Source organism: Elephantulus edwardii, unplaced genomic scaffold (genome assembly GCF_000299155.1).
Source record: "Elephantulus edwardii isolate Elephantulus edwardi_28Jun2011 unplaced genomic scaffold, EleEdw1.0 scaffold00537, whole genome shotgun sequence".
Lineage (NCBI taxonomy): Eukaryota > Metazoa > Chordata > Mammalia > Macroscelidea > Macroscelididae > Elephantulus > Elephantulus edwardii.
Genome location: NW_006400287.1, coordinates 61,324 through 79,022, shown reverse-complemented (window position 1 = coordinate 79,022; position 17,699 = coordinate 61,324). Strand labels below are relative to the sequence as shown.

Genomic DNA, 17,699 nt, shown 5'->3' with positions numbered 1-17,699 from the left:
TTAGCTGGCATTGATAGGGACACATGAGACTCGTGGGGATTTAGGAAGTGATGGACACAGTTCTTTTTTAATCCATTTGCGTTATCTGCCCCTGTTCACCACCCATAGCCAACAACAAGCCTGCCAATTAGTGAGGTGGTAAAGACCAGGCAGGGTGTGGAAAATCCTCTCAGCCCCAGCCTTGCCTCCACTGGGTGGGCAGGAGGGCAGGTCAAGGCTGCCTGCTGAAATGATAGCCTCTTCCTAAAGATTCAAGCTAATCAAACATAGCCTCCTCTTCTGAAGCTATGCGATCCCGCCCCTACAGGGGCTGTTACAACCGGACTTTGTTTTCTGCTGCCAGTAACATTGCAAACACGGAATCTGGATTCTCAGCGAGAACTTCCGGCTTGTCAAACTCGGCCACCTGAAAGTCAGAGAAGAGCTGGAGTTGGTATTCACACACCATCGCCACGCCCCCATCAGATGAAGCCTGCCACGGGGGGAAACCAACACATCATCCTTCACCTTCCCGCTTTCCATAACCAGAACTCGGTCGCAGTTAAGAACTGTGTTTAAGCGGTGGGCAATGGTCAGCACTGTGCAGCCTCTGAAAGCTTCTTTGATGGTGTTCTGGACAAGGGTGTCAGTCTTGGAGTCCATGGAGGCAGTGGCTTCATCCAGGAGGATGATCTGTTGGGAAAGGAATGTCGCGGATGTCATATCAAGCCAGGTCTATTCTAATCTTATGAGCTGGTAGGAAGAAAGAAAATCTACTGGCTTTATCCACTTCATTAAGACAGAGTAATGAGAACGGCAGAAGGTATCAAAATATGGTGTCAGCTTCTTTTTACTACTGTAATAAATGATCACTAGCTTAGTGGTTTAAAACAACAAAGAACCACAGTGAAACCTATGAGGTCTGGAACTGCTTTATTTTCCCAGATCTCACACATTGTACTCCTTTGACAAGGGTGTATGCAATCTTACCATTTCTCTATTGCTATCTAATAGTATTGGTAAGTAATTTTCTTTTCCTGCTCTCACAGGTTCCCACGTTCCCGGTTGTCGGCTTTCACAGGTTCTACTGCATTATCTTACAGTTTGGGAGGGTCAATAATAATAATGGGTCTAATTAGGAAAAAGTCAAGGAGTCAGGAGAGCTGGGTTCCTTCTGGAGGCTCTAGGGGAAAATCTATTTCCTTTCTAGTTTGTAGTGGTTGCCTGTATCTGTTGAGTCATATCACATTTGCAAAGTTCCTTTTGGCCTGTAATATGTCATATTCGTAACTTTCCAAGGATTTGAATGTGAATTTTTTTTGGGAAACCATTTATTCTGCCTGCCTACCACAGAGCTGGTTTGTAAATCAGAGGACGAGTTTGGCCCCAAACTCTGTTTGACTGTGTTACTTACTGTCCCCAAGGCTCTTGTTTTCTTCTGTGTAATAGAGGGCATGTGCCTCGTTATAAGCATAAGATGTGGAAAACAACTCATAACCCATTTAGCAGTGTGTGGAGACACAGCAGGCATTTAAATACATGCTGTTTGCCTTGCCTCTGTCATTACCAGGACGATCAAACACACGACGGGCTACAAGTTTGATGAGGATTTGGAGGCTAAGGCTTCTAAAGCAACATTAAATGCTTCCCTAAAACCAGCAAGCAAGGATGGCTGGCTAAATTGCTAAGGCAAACACGTACACATTTCATAGTTCTCGTATTCCGACATCCCGATGGCCTTCTTCAGTGTCCTGGGTACTGTTTATCAGGCCTTGAGATTGGTCAGGGACAAAGGTGAAAAGTTGAGAGGCAGGTTTTTCTAACTCGAACCACTTAAGAGGACAGATAGAATACCTAAGCAAGATCTCCCTGCAGGAGCCCCAAGGAGGAAGGTGCTATTGCTGTAAATGGCTGTTATTTTTCAATTTTCACCCTTCACAACTTTGTCTTAAGAAAAAGTGATCGGTTTTTAAATGGCCCAATTGCTGCCACTTTGCTGAGAGATAAACTCATGGTTCTATCTCCTGGATGGAGTGGCGCTGCGGGAAATATCCAAAATTTGACCAATCCATTTTCTGTGCTGGTTCCTTACTTTTGAATTACGGAGAAGAGCCCGAGCCATACAAAGCAGCTGACGTTCCCCTACTGAGAAGTTTTCTCCATTTTCTGTGACTTCTGCCTGTAATTTTTCAGGGAGTTTCATTATCTGTGAAACACACAAAATGCCACATTGATGCCGATGATCTATAAAATTGCCTTGCATTGCCTATATTGATTGTCCCCTTCCCTAGCATTTATCAAGTTGCTTTATTTTACTGAGGAAAAGAAAATGCAAAACAACGATCATTTCAGTATTGCAAACAGGCACCAGGGGAAGACCAGGGAGTAGGCGGACGGTAATAATTTAAAATCACAGTATGAGTCATAGACCCCTGTAGACACTCCATCAAAGAGTACAAATCATGCACAAATCAAGCACATAGGGCTCCAGAGGACACACAAACAAGCGTAAGTGGCTTTTAGGGTTCCTACGTCCACAGACAAAAGAGTGATGAGATGAGAGAGTTTCTGGTCGCCGTGGAAGAATAAGACTTGACAGTTGGACAAGTCAGAGTGCAAAGTGCAAAACAGCATCTGAAAGTTGCTCATCTTGAGGTCGAGTTTTGAGCAAATGCTCCCCGGAGCCGAGAGGAGGAGCTCGGGTGGCCTACTCTGCAAGGGGTTCCCCTGCTATCTCACAGACCAGGGGCTCATTTCACAGATGGTTCAGTCCTCTGAAAACCATTATCTTGGCCTTTCGAGGAAGATGCCTCGCCTATCACCTTTCTGTGGCATCATATGGACAAACAAATGAGGCCATTGACAGAGGAGGAGGCCACTCCATCTGCTTCACAATGAAATGGGTTTGGATTCAAGTCTCTAATCATCTGTCATTCACTAGCCTGAACATGTTACTTACCTGCCAGAAGCCTTCATTTCTGTATCTTTAAAATTGGAGCCACAGGACCAACCTCCAAAGTTTGTAAGAAGGTTGACATAAAATGATTACCATAGAGATCTTGGCTGGATCACCTCAGAGGCCTAATCAAGGTTATCTATTACTGTTCTTCATAATGAAAACTAAAAGAGGATCATATCTACTGACCTACATTAATTTGACCTAGTACTTACAGTAAACCTGGTCAAATCTTGAGCCAGATGCTTATGGAATTAGGACCTGGGCATAGTTTCAAGCACTGGTTCTAGGAAGCTAACCTATCCTTAATAGCCCAGAAACTTACTGTGTCTTTCATGAATGTTCTCTCAAGAACCTGCCAGAGCATCTCGTCAGTGTGACTCTCAAAGGGATCCAAGTTGTACCTGGAGCGAGGGAAAGAAGAGGCTCTGAGAACAAGAGGTGAGGGGAAAACATTTTCTGCAGCATGTAGGGAGGAAGGAGACTTTTATGTATTGGTGCTATAGCTTCAAAAGCTGTGTCATCCCAGAACAACAACCCATTAAACACCAACTTGAACCCACAAGACTGAAGATCCACAAAGCCATGACCAAGCAGAGACCACCAGCACAGGCTGGGGCTTGTACAACACTGCTAAGATGTAGCACTGGGCTGGACCACCAGGAAAATGCATCTGGGTCTTCTCATTGCCATATGCAGTAGAAAAGATTTGTGGTGGTGGTGGTGTTAGCTGTTGTCAACCCCAACTATTGGTAATCCCATATGCAACAGGATAAAACCTTTGTGATCCATAGAGATTTTCATTGACTAGTTTTTTGGTTTTTTTTAAGTAGACCCTCAAGCCTTTCTTCTAGTCCATCTTAGTCTAGAAGTTCCCTGAAACCTGTTCAGCATCATATCAGCATGCAAGTTTCCACTGACAGAGAGTGGTGGCTGCACATGAGGTCCATGGGCGAGAAACAGAACCAGGTTTCTCTCACTGAAGGTGAGAATTCTACCACTTAAGTGTTAGAATTTAGAAAAAAAAATGGCTTTTCTATCCATTGCATTAGTCCATGCTAGGAGCATCGTCTCCAGCTGTACAACTGCAGGCACACGGCCTTACAAACCATCAACATCTGTTGGATTCATATAAAACACTTTCCACACTGTGAAGAGCGTGTGAAGAAACTGGAAAGACTGGGAAGAGATTGTGGCAAGGTGTAGCCTAACAGAACCCTGGAGATGAAACCAAAGTTAAAGGTTTTGCTTCTGGACAACTAAATAGAGACCTGGCTTGTAACTGCTGTGAGAAAAAGTTTCCTGGATGACTGAGGAAACCAGAGATTTATTTGTGTTGCTGAACTAAACCTAGACTTTCATTTGTTGACTGAAAAGCTGTCTAAACTAATCTGAGGAATTTTTTCTTACTGTGAGTCAGGTTTGGGGCTGCTGTTGACTAAACCTGGACTTTCACTATGAGATAGCTTTTGTTTTCCCAACCTCCAAACTATTTCCCTAATATACCCTATAACTCTGAGTAAAGTCTGAGAGTCAATTTACAGCAAACATTAGACACCATGGTTCATAGAAATATGAGCAAGAGCTTGAAGGTGGGGGTGGGGGAGCATATCTGAACATGTAGCTATTTGTTTGGTACTATGAATGTTACTGAAGGGGACAGTTCCCCTTTATGAAGTGGGTAGAAGTCAGACTCAGTCTTCCCTTTGTTACCACTTCTCCTTTTACAATCTTGTACAAATTCACCTCCTTTTGCTCTTTGCAGAGGCAAAGGAAGAGAAAGCAATTCATTCTGCTATTCCATTCACTTCGCCTTCAGAATGATCTTGTGAGATAAAAAAGGTACATATACAGTTCCCAGGGCCTTGAAAAGAGCAAGAATTCAGGCTGAGATTTTAGAATTTCAAGATGTGGGATGTATTTTTCATAAAGATTTCTAAGTAGAGTCCCCTTACATTGTCTGGTATTAAATGGGGGAAAAGTTCCTCACATTACAATTGCTGCCCTGAACCAAATGAAAAGCTCTAGACTAAGTCCAAGCTTGCATCTTCTCATGGGTGTTTTAATTTTGTTTGTTTTGCTTAATCTGAATATGTGGTTTTTCTCTTGAGGTTTGACCTTATATCTTGAACCCCTAGAAACTGTAACTCTACTGTTTCTGTAGTTCTTCACAGTTTCTGTTTACTTCTTAACCGGCTGCCGTTTCGAGTGAACTCTGACTTCATTCTTGGCAGCCCATGTGTGTCAGACTAGAACTATGCTTTATAGGGTTTTCAGGGGCTGATCTTTAGAAAGTAGATCACTAGGCTTTTGTGAGGTACCTCTGGGTGGACTGTAACCTCCAAATTTTTGGCTAGCACCCAAGTACATTATTTACATTATTTGGAAATGAATTAATATACTTTCTAGAAGATAGCTATATAAATAAGCTAACCTTTCATTTATTGTGCAAATATGGATATTTTTTAAATTGGCCATTGCAAAATCAGATATACTGGGACACAGGTAAACCAAGGCTCTCCTAGACAAACCAAGATATGTGGTCTTCACCCCATAAAAACATCTCACCTATCCTTTAGTAATAATGTCATTTCTAAGGAACTCTTATACATTCTTTGTGGGATTGTAAAATGGTACAACCATTCTGGAAAGCAGTCTGGCGCTTCCTCAAAAAGTTGAACATAGAAATTCCATATGATCCAGCTATTCCACTACCTGGAAAATATACCCTGAGAAAAAGAGGACTGAGGCACAAACTGAGATCTGTACACCAAGTTCATTGCAGCATTATACACCATCACAAAAAATGGAAACAGCCCAAATGTCCAACCATAAATGAATGGATTGAGAAATTATGATACATTCACACAATGGAATACTATGCAGCATACAGGAGCAATAACTTTGTATATTGTTACCTTACTTGGGAAGGACTGGATGGCATTATTCTGAGTGAACTAACTTAGTCCCACAAGGATAAATACTGTATCAAATCATTATTGTAGAATGAGTAGAAGGATCCAGGAGGGGAGGGAGAGTCTTGGAAGCAAAGGGATGCGGATGTGCAGGTGGGTGGGGTGGGAGGTGGCGGGGTGGTGATTAATCATTGAGTTGCACAATTTAACGGGTGGTGGGGTGAGGGAAATTGAAATAACTTGTCCAAATTTATATTAGAGTTTTGTAAATAAACCAATAGAAAGGGGGAAAGGAAAAAGAGACATGTAGGAAGATCTTGTGGACTAGTGGTATGAAGTTGCACTGCAATTCCAAAGGCATGCAGTTCAAATCCACCATTTCTTTTGTGGGAGAAAGATGGGCAATCTCCTCCCGTTTGATTAAATACCCCTGAAAACCTGCCAGAGGGTCACCTATGGGTCAGTTCCAACTTGATGCTATACAACAACAAAATACATGGAATGTCCAAGCCCCTGGTTTCCAGCTCCTCCAGGGGCTTCTCTCAGAAATGGGCGTCAGCACTTCTGGTGAGAATCTCAGATAGAACAACTCCAGGCTAGCCACGCCTCAGGGACTTGGCCAATCTTCTGGCCTGTCTGCTTTCATTATCCCAAAATAGGAATGCACAATGATCAAAAACAGCTACCTTACTGTACCTACAAACAGGACAGGATCCTGGGGAATCACAGTCAGCTTGGTTCTGAGGGCCTCCAAACTGATGGTGCAGATATCCACCTCATCAATGAAGATTGTGCCGCTGGCTGGCTCCACCAGACGAAACAAGGCCATTCCTAATGATGACTTTCCTGGGAACAATAAAAACAAAACAACAAATCAAAGCATCAGCTTGTGCTGCCATCATATCTAGACATTTAATTAAGAAAAAAATTAATGCCCTGAAAATGGCCCTGTGAGGCGGGCTATGCCTCTGTACTGGTGGAAATGGAAGCTCTAAAGCACTTAACCTGCCCACCACTGTGGGGACCACTGGCATTTCTACTTGTCCCGTGGGCCTCATTGAACAGAAATGTTTCTCATTTAATTAATTCAAAACTGATGTGTATTTGCTTCCAACACTACACATCCATTCAACCTGAAATCCTAATTTATAGCAAAGAGATTTAAGAGGAGGAGAGAGAAAATAGCCAGCCAATCTACCACACCATCACCCTCTGGTGAGACTTAACTAGTTCATCTACTAGACATTCTAAGGAAACAACCCAAAAGAAACAAAAGCAGAGCTTATCCTCACCGGAACCTGTTCTTCCAACAATCCCAACTGTCTGCCCACTCTGGATGTTCAGGTTCAACCCATCGAGAACAAGGGGAGTGTTGTCTCTGTATCTCATCTGATAGTCTTTGAATGTTATCTCCCCACGGCTGGGCCAGTCCTTGGGACAGGCCTCCGCTTCAGTGGGGTGAGGGCATTCAGGAGCACAGGTCTGAAAAGCAGAACAATGGAGAATGGAAAAACAGCCGTTCACTCTTCCTACTCATTTCATCCATTCAATCACTCACACAATTCTAGGCATAGAAGTTCACTGGTGAAAGTGACCTTTGAACCAAAGGCTAGAATGTAGAGAAAATATAAGCTATTTTGGGGGCAGAGTTTTCTAGGCAGAAGGAAGGAGCAGTTAATATAAAAGCCCCAAGGCCAAGCAAACTTGAGTGATTGGAAGAAGAAAAGAAAGTAGTATAGCTAGAGCTTTGAGAATAAAGGATGGATGAACAAGAGAGAGAAGGCAGGTCACAGTGGGCCTTGTGGACATGGGCAAATGTCAGTGATATGTGTCTGAAGTTGGAGGAAAACTCCAGACTGTGCCATTTTTCAAACACTGGAGGTTCAGTAGTAGAATCCTTGTCTTCCATTCAGGAGACCCAAGTTCAATTCCTGGCTAATGCATGTTAAGAGGTGTTGCCTTTTCTTTAAGAGGAGGCTTGCAAGTTGTTGATGTTGAACAGGTTTCACTGTAAGTTGGAGTTGAAATAAAAACAGCTTGGCAACCAATAAAAAACCTTATGGATCACAATAGTTCATTGTGTACGTGGTCCCCATGGTCAGGTCAAGTCAATGGCAACTAACAATAAAACCAACTAATGATATAAACCACATTGTTATATATTGTAATATAAATCTTGTTGCTGGAGTTGTGTGCCATCAAGTCAAAACCAACTCATAGCTGCTGACCCTTCAGCAGGTGTTCAGAGGCAGTAAATCACATGGGAGGAGACTGCCCATCCTTCTCCAGTGGAGCAGCTGGTGGATTTGCACTGCAAGCCCTTGGGTGAGCAGCACAACTTTTTACCACTAAACTACCAGAACTCCCTATCTTGTTCCTAGTAGTAGGAATTACTAAGAAAGTACTTCTCAGTATATTCTGAAAGTACTAAGCTGACAAGAATGTCAGGTGTCAAGAGCAAAAGTCTTTAGAGTCACATGGAAAAGCTATTTGAGTTTCCCCAGAATCTAATCAAGAAGTATACCAGCTTGAATAGGTTACAAGACCAAGTTACGAAGTCCTTGTTAGTAATAAGAAATAGGACCCCTATGTTCCTTGTCAGGGTGGCTCGGGTCAACAAGATTTGAAAAAATAGATGCAACCACTGTGGAAGGCAGTACGGCACTTTCTCAAAAAGTTGCAAATAGAGATACAATTTGACCCAGCAATTCCATGACTGGGAATATAACCCAAAGAGACCATACTGACATCCAAGCAGATATATGCACACCCATGTTTATTGTGACTTTGTTCACAATAGCAAGGAGTTGGAAACAACCCAAGTGCCCATCAACAAACGAATGGATAGAGAAGCTCTGGTATATTCACACAATGGAATACTACACTGCCTTGAAAAACAAGGAACTCGTGCAATATTACTCAAAATGGGTGACCCTGGAGGACAGTATGCTGAGTGAAGTATCTCAGTCACAAAAGGACAAATACTGCATGGTGCCACTGTTGTAAAACATGACTGACTTTGGGGTTGGGGGGAGACTGAGAAAGATGGGTTCAATAATGTATACTGCATTGAAACAGATGAGGGAGAAAACTGTTTAAAAGGGATATGTGATTAAGTATCTTTGTCATGACAGGAGTCCAGAGCGAAGGCTACATAGTTGAGTGGACCTGGGGGGAGGGATTGTAAAACAATGAATGAATTTTTCTTTTACTTTTTCAAGAGGGTAGTGTACTAGGAGGGAGGGCTGGGAGGGGAGAAAAGTGCAACAATGAATGAATGGAAATTAAAAAAAATAATCATATCCTCGGAAGATTTATAATTGTGAATAAAATATTTTAAGAGAAGCAAATCTATAACAACAGTTGTATATTTGGAGTTTTAGATATTTGAAGTTAATTGAATTCCAGATTGTGATTAGAATATAAATGTATAATTGATTGATTGGTTTAAACATAATTTTAAGTTAAAAGTTTATTGTTTATATACAGTATTGAAACATTTATGAGGATATAAAGCTCACCATATTTATACATTTGATTTATTAGATTAGAATTGTTTTCAACCTCAGCAAGATTTTTTTGTTATATCAGATCACTGAGGAACTTAAAAGGAAATCTAATGTGTTCAATTTTAAAATACAGTTCTAAAGTGTTTCATTAAGTTTGGAAATAAAACCATGTTCAAAGACCCTTAAAAGTGATTCCTAACTGAATGGTGCAACTGTTGTAAAATGGGACTGACATCAGGGTTGGGGGGAACCTCAGAAGGGAGGGGATAGATAGTGTATACTGCATTGAGGCAGATGAGGGAGAGAACTGTTTGAAGGGAATATACTATTGGGTATTATTTTCATGACAAGATTCCAGAAGAGGAAATGCATAGTAAAGTGGACTGTGGACTTGGGGTGGGGAGATGTTGTATAACAATGGAAGAATTTTTTTTTCTTTTCAGGGAGAAAATGAACTTGGGGGAGGGGTGGGCAGGGAGGAAAATGTGCAAAAATAAATTAATGGAAAAAAATTAAAAGGGAAGAATGTGCTGTAATTTTTTTTAAAAAGTGATTCCTAGAATTGCCTAGACTAATTTTCAAAGACTAGCAGGATCTGAAAACCTAACATTAGTTTTTAGAAGCCAAAGTCAGTCCCTGAATTGTCTTTTCTGGATAAGGAAACGGTCTTTCAGAGGAAAGTTTTTCTGTTGTTTTGTTTTGTTTGTTTGTTGTAAAGAATCTCTTGTCCATACCTCAGAGAAAGTGCAAAAGGGTGCTCTTTAGAGCCGAAGATGGTAAAACTCGCAGACTTTGAGCACATTGTCAGGAAGGACCAGTCCTTGCAAAAAGGTATCAGGCTGGGAAAGGAGGAGGATTAGAGAAAAGAGAAAGACCCTTAGCAGGATGGACTGACACAGTGACGCTAACAGACCAGAGCATATCGTACAGATGGGGCAGGATAGGGCAAGTCAGACCTGTTACTCACAGGGTTGCTTTGAATGGCAGTCGACTCAAGGGCACCTATCAACCACATGACAGTGTGGAGCGACTGGAGCTCTCATACACTCTTGGTGGGGAGAGAAAACGGGGCAAGCGCTTTGGAAAGCAGTTTGGCATTTCTTTACACAGATGAGAACAGAAATACCATTTGAGCCAGGGATCCTATTACGGGGTGTGAATAGAACCAAAAAAATATCTAAAGAAATTAAAGTGGCTGCGTGAACGGATATGCATACACTCATGATCATTGTGGCATTATTTATGACAGCAAAGACACATAAGCATTCCTAGTGTCTGTCAACAGACAAATGGATAAAGGGGCTACAATACATTCAAAACAATGGAGTAAAAAAAACAGTAAAGAATTTGTTAAATACTATGTAACATGGAAGCATCTAGAGGACATTATGATATATTATCATATAATATAATAAAGTATAAAAGTATAATATAATCTATAATTAAGAATAGAATAGAATTAATATAAAATAATAAAGTCAGTCACAAAAGGGCTATTATTCATGGCCAGCATAGTTCTCTATTATGGTGTAAAACTGTTATTAGGAAAAGTTAACAAAGTTTATATACATTCAGAATCATTTTTGAAGGGTTAATAGTTATGGGAAGGGAGGGAGAAGAGGGGGTAAAAATTAATAGATAAGTTGGGTAAAATCAAACATAAAATAAGAAGTTTATCAGGCAGTATAATTATATTCAACTCTCCTAATTAATTTTATTAATATATATATATGAATGGTCAAATTAATTGCAATCATTTGGGCATAATATTTTCAGGAGAAGCCATTCATTGGAGAGAGACATCAAGCTGGAAAAGGTCAGCAAAAGAGAGGAAGACCCTCTGTGAAATGGATTCACACAGACATGACCATAATGGCCTTGAGCAGATGAGAGATCGTGAGAATGTCCCAGGACAGGACAACGTTCAGAGCTGTTGTTCACAGGGTCCCTATGAGTTGTAGTTGACTTGACGGCATCTTACAACAATAACATAATGTTATAAATGAAAATGTGTATGAATGATCAAGTGAAAAACCGGTACCATTTGTAAACTTTTCACTCAAATGAATTTCTTAACAGTACAACCAGGAGAAAATAAAATTTGTGTTAAGTTCTGCTAGATGTAACTCGTTCCTACTCTTTCACAGTCTAATTTCTTACCAAAATATATTCCCTGAGGAGCTCCACCGAGGTGAATTTGGCTTGAGTCTCTGTTCCTGTTCGCACACACACTTGGAGCAGTCCGCTTAGCTACATGAAAGGAAGGAATAGCTACAATTAGATCCTTTCCTCTGACAGAGTCTGTGTTATCCAGCTCTGAGGGGTCTCTACATTTACAGATTTATGACTGAACAGTTGGAGGTTGGAGTCCACCCAAAGGCATCCATGAGGGAAGGCCTGGTGCTCTATTCCCCAAGGATCACAGCTCTTGAAAACCCAGTGAAGGGCAATTCTCCTCTCACATACCTGGGGTCCCTAGGACTCAGGGTGAATCTCCTTTCAAGGAGGAGCTAAAAGGGATCACCTCTATCCTGCCTCCACAGGAAACCCCATGAACTTAGAGCTATAGAATAGAGTTCAGGTCTTTTGTTCATAGGGTTGCTATGGTTTATGCTCAATTCACTGTACTTAACAACAACAACAACATATCCCAGCCAAGTTCCCAGAAGTAAAGCCACCTCCATCTCTCCATCGGGATGTTTTGCCTTTCAACACTTCCTTTGTATTTAAAAACAAATGGTAATTACATTTTTTCCCTGGCACTCCAGATGGTGAGAATCATTTCCCCCACAGCACCACTTGATCACAGCCTCTTCCTGTGTGCTGTGGGAAACTGCTGTCAAGTGAAATTCTCCTGAGAAGACAGTGAACTGGTGGGTGTCAGCCAATTGCTGCCACCTGGTGGGTCCTGCACCTCTGTGTCCTCCCTACAGGCCCCATGAGTGGCCAAGAAGCAGCTGAAAACTAGTCACCACAGATCTTCGGAGCCAAGAGATCAGAAAGCCACCAAGTCCATCTGCTCACCTTGGAAATGAGAAAATCAGGACTCCAACTGTGGATATAGCTTGCTAACATCACCGCCTCAGGCTGAGACCTCCCAGAACTGAGAGCTGAGTGTCAGGAGTTTATGAGGGCAGTATACTGGGCTGAATGATGGAAGTCCATGCCCAGATTTATGGAATCTGTGAGCAGAACCTTAGCTGGGAAAAGGTGTCTTTGCAAATTCAATGAAGGATTTCGTGATAAGATCATCGTGGATTACCCAAGTGGGCCTAAATTCAATGACAAGTGTCCTTAAAACAGAGAGAAGAAGAAACAGATGGGGAAAGAGGTGTAAAGGCCAGAGGCAGAGGATGGAAGGATGTACCTGCAACTTAAGCAATGCCAAAGGTGACTGTAGCCTCCAGAAGCTGGAAGACGCAAGGAAAATATGTTCCCTGACAAGCTTTGAAGTATTTTTCTTCCCTTTTCCAGCTTCTGTGACTACCTTTAACTTTTCTTGGCTTGCAGATACATCATTCCATTCTCCCCTGCAGACTTCAGAGGTTGCTCTGGTGGCCTAAAGGGTAAAGAATTATACTGCCAATCCAAAGGCAAGGGGTTTGAATCCCCCAGGTACTCTAGGGGAGAAAATTGTGTGATCTCTTCCCTTGTCATTTACAGCCTCTGAAAACCTGCTAAGAGGGTCAGCTATGAATCAGTTCCAACTCTGTGGCACGTAAAAACAACACAGGCTTCCACAGGGCACTGACAGCTCCTTGATTTCAGACTTCTAAAAAGATCTGCATTTGTTCCTATTACAAAGAAAGGTGATCCAACAGAGTGTGGAAATTATCGAACAATTTCATTAATATCTCATGCAAGCAAGATTCTGCTGAAGATTATCCAAAAATGACTGGAACAGCACATCAACAGAGAAGTGCCAGAAGTGCAGGCTGGGTTTAGAAGGGGTCATTGTACTTGGGACATTGTAGCTAATATTAGATGGATCTTGGCTGAAAGCAGGGAATACCAGAGAAATGTCTGCGTTTCATTGACTATGCAAAGGCATTGACTATATGGATCACAACAAACTGTGGCTGACTCTGAGAAGAATGGGAATCCCAGAACACTTGGTAGTGCTTATGTGAAACCTATACATGGAGCAGAAGGCAGTTGTCAGAACAGAGCAAGGAAACACTTTATGAATCAAAATTGCAAGGGTGTGCGCCAGGGATGTTTCCTATCTCCATACTTTTTCATCTATATGCAGAACAGATTATCTAGGAGGCTGGGCTGTACGAGGACAAGTGTGGCATCAGGATTAGAAGAAGATCCATCAACAATCTGCATTATGCAGATGACACAAATTTGCTTGTGGAAACTGAGGAGGACTTAAAGCGGTTGCTGCAGAAGGTCAAAGACTGCAGCCTTCAATATGGATTGAGGCTCAGTATCAGGAAAACAAAGATTTTCACCACTGGGCCAATTGGCAGTATCATGATAGATGGTGAAGAGATTGAGATTGTTAACAGCTTTAGTTTGCTTGGCTCCACAATCAACACTCTTGGCACCAGCAGCCAGGAAATTAAAAGACGTATTGTGATGGGAAAGTCTGCTGTTAGGAACCTCTCCAAAGTACTAGAGAGCAATGGTTTCACTCTGGAGACTAAGGTGCATCTGGTACAGGCCATGGTCTTTGCAATCACTTGCTATGTGTCAGAGAGCTGGACAATGACTAGGGATGATAAAAGTAGAATTGATACCTTTGAGATATGGTGTTGGAGAAGACTACTGAATATACCATAGACTTCTAAGAGAACAAACAGGTTCATCCTGGAGAGGGCTAAACCAAGCTGCTCCTTGGAGGCAAGGATTCTGAAGCTTCATCTGACATAATTTGGACATGTTGCAAGGAGGGACCAGTCCTTGGAAAGGGATGTCATGCTTGGAAGTGTGGAGGGACAGTGCAGGAGAGGAAGACACTCTATGAAATGGATTGATTGAGTGACTGGGGTATAGGAGGTGGTGTGTCAGAGACAGTGAGATTGGCACAGATAGAGCATGGATTACGGCTGTTGTAAATAGGGTCGCTATGAGACATAGGTGATTTGACGGCACATAAGAACAACAACCAACAACAACAACCCACAGAACTCTAAAAGAATACATATATGTTGTTTTGTGCCACTAAGTTAATGATAAATTGTTACAGCAGCCCTAACAGTGAATTCAGGATACACAAAATACAAGTTGTTGTTGTTGTTGTTGATAACTCATAATGACCCTATGAACAAAAGGCCGGAAGGCCCTCTGAAGCCATCGACATTTATAAAAGTTCATAGGGTTTCTGGAGGTATGTAGTTTAGGAGTGGATGCCATTCCTGCTTCCAAACCTGTCACAGTATGTTACTGTTGTTATGTGCCATATGTACACCAGCTCTGAACCCTTCCCTTGGGTTCCCAACACTGTGTGTGTGAAGATGCCACTCAGTTCAAAAGCCAGACAAGCAATGTCCATAAAGTTCACGTAAAGGTCAAGAGAAGTCAGGCAGCCAATACCAGGTACCTCTGAGAAACTGTATGGAATACACCTCACTGTTCCCCTGTGTATGAGACTTGGGGCACAGGTATCCACTAACTTCCTCCAGTGTTTGCTGAGGCTACTCCTGAGTAAAACTCCCTATACCCCCAGCTTGCCCTGGTTATGGATTGAGCACTCTCTGTCAATTGGGCTCCTCTGGAATGGTGAGTGCTCTGGAAATAGAGCAATGCATCAGCAGCATCTGCCTCAGTTGTATAGTGAGCGAGAAGCAGGACTTGTCATTCGTAACAGACATTCACTGAGCTGGGCCAGGGACTATAGGAAGGGCTGGTTCCCGTAAATGAGCACAACAGCCAAGGTTTCTGCCCTCAGAGTTCACATTGCACTAGGCTAGCAGGACAATGCACAGTAAAGTACAAACTAGGCAATTTCAGGGAATGATAAAAAAAGAAAATAAAACAGAATAGTTATTTGAGAAAGGAGTTATTTTGTCAGATAATTACGTCCTAGTATTGTATCTTGGTGGAGCTCTGGTGTCCTCATGTCAAGAAGCTACACTGCAATCCCGAAGGAACGCAGTTCAAACCCACCAGCTGCTCCACGGGAGAAGGATGGACAATCTCCTTCCATGCAATTAACTGCCTCTGAAAACTCGCCAGAGGGTCAGTTATGGGTTGCTTCCAACTCTGTGGTAAACAACAACAACAACAACAACAACAACAATGTGTGTTGAAACCCTAATCCCTGAGCAGAGTATGTAAACTTCTTATTCATAACTAAACATCTTGATGAAATGAGTTGTTGGTTCTAGAGCCTCAAGAATGTACCCTCAAGGGACACATCACAACATAGTCTACAAAGACAGTGTTCTACATTCTACACTTCGGTGAAGCTGACTCAAAAGCTTGCAAGCTGTCATCCAAAGTACAACTACTGGTCTCCTCATGGCTTAGGAGGGGTTTTCTACAAAAATAAAATCAATTAAGTGTGTGCATGCACGTATGTATGCAAGTAATTACATAACTATGTAATATATACATACATATGTACATGTGCATTAGGGAGCTCTATTGGCCTAGTGGTAAGAAGCTGTACTGAAATCCCAAAGACATTTGGTTCAAATCTACCAGACGCTCTGTGGGAGAAGGATGGGTGGGCAAACTCCTCTCATGCAATTTACTCCCTCTGTGAGACTACTAGAGACTCAGCTATAGGGCAATGGGTTGGATCCAACTTAATGGCAAACAAGAAGATGATAGATAGATAGATAGATAGATAGATAGATAGATAGATAGATAGAGATAGATCAAAGGCAGGTGGTTTCAACCCACCAGCTATTCAATGGGAGAAAGATGAGGAAACGCCTCCCTGCAATTTACAGTCTCTGAAAATCTACTGGAGGTTCAGGTATGAATTAGTCAACACTTGATGGCAAATAGTGTGCACAAGCGTCTGCGTGTGTGTGTGTGTGTGTATGAGTCAGCTACGAGTCAGATCCAATTCTACAACACACGCCAAAAATATATACATACACTCACACACATATATGTTATTATGGGCCATCAAATTGGAACTGATTCACAGCTATCCTTCAAGTAGGTTTTCAGAGACAGTACATTCCATGAGAGGAGACTGGCTATCTTTCTCCCACAGAAAAACTGGTCGATTTGAACCCTGTGCCTTTGGATTGGCAGCAGGGACTCCTTACCACTAAGGCCCCAGAGCTTCCTTACTACTCCTTGGAAAAGGGACATCATGCTTGGAAAGGAGGAGGGAGAGTCAAGAAAGAGAGGAAAACACTCAATGAAATGGATTGACACAGTGAGTGCAGCAATGGGTTCAAGTATGTAAGAGATGATAAAGATAGCACACAATAGAACAGAATATGATCTGTTGTTCATAGGGTCTCTATGAGTCATTCTCAACTCAAAGACACCTAATAACAACAGTTATATAGACATATATAATCTCCATACGTGCAATTTATAGCCTCTGAAAATCCACTGGTGGGGCAGCTATAAATTGGTTCCAATTTGATGGTAATAAGAGTTTCTTTTAGATATATAATAAATATGGCAACTATGATTTATTTCAAGGAAATTATAATGAGTTTATAGATGCTGGCAAGTCTTCAGGAAAAAAGGTTGTCTGGAGAGCCTGAGGAATTCAAGGTCATCAGGCTAGCTTCCATAAATGTCTAGGAAGACTAATGAGTTCAAAGTTTGCAGGCTAGCTTTGGAGGCTGACAATTTCAAGGTCAACGAGGCTGATCTCAGAGGCTGATGACTTCAAGATAAGCAGATAGGGCCAGAGACTGACATGTCCACGGTAGGGTGATAGTACAGCAGGCTACTAGTTGAAGTTCAATAATCATAATCCAGATACACTTTTAGGCATAAAAGTTCTCTATCTTTGCCAGGGAGTTCTTAAAACATATTCAGTGCAGGCTACCCTCCGAGTAGAGTTTATTAGATGAAGCTGACCAAGTAATTGCATGTTGTGTTTTTGCATACCATAAAGTTAGAACCAACCCATAGCTGACCTTCCAAAGTGTTTTCAGAGGCAGTTAATCACATGAACCGTGTTCTTTGAGATTTCAGCACAGCTTCTTGCAACTAGGCCACCAGAGCTCCTACAATTGCACAACTACCTCTAATCCTACCTCCTTAACATCATTAGGATTTAAAACACATATGATAGTTCATTGACACAAAATATTAATCATCATACTCCTTCTCCAGAGCAAAGAAGAAGAAAGGCGAGGAGAGGAGAGGAGAAAGCGGAGAGGAGAGGAGAGGAGAGGAGAGGAGAGGAGA

The 17,699-nt window shown here is 41.9% G+C and overlaps 1 protein-coding gene across 1 annotated transcript in view; it reads right to left on the bottom strand.

Moving 5' to 3' along the window:
* Positions 1–313: 313 nt before the first annotated feature.
* Positions 314–17,699, bottom strand: part of ABCC12 (ATP-binding cassette, sub-family C (CFTR/MRP), member 12) — a gene marked incomplete at its 5' end in the record, with an annotated part of 72,120 nt that continues 54,734 nt past the window's right edge. The window contains 7 exons of the mRNA XM_006903208.1: positions 314–406; positions 508–672; positions 2,072–2,185; positions 3,261–3,339; positions 6,537–6,696; positions 7,143–7,332; positions 11,520–11,609. Coding sequence (XP_006903270.1) covers positions 314–406; positions 508–672; positions 2,072–2,185; positions 3,261–3,339; positions 6,537–6,696; positions 7,143–7,332; positions 11,520–11,609 — 891 coding nt within the window. The remainder of the gene's footprint in view (positions 407–507; positions 673–2,071; positions 2,186–3,260; positions 3,340–6,536; positions 6,697–7,142; positions 7,333–11,519; positions 11,610–17,699) is intronic.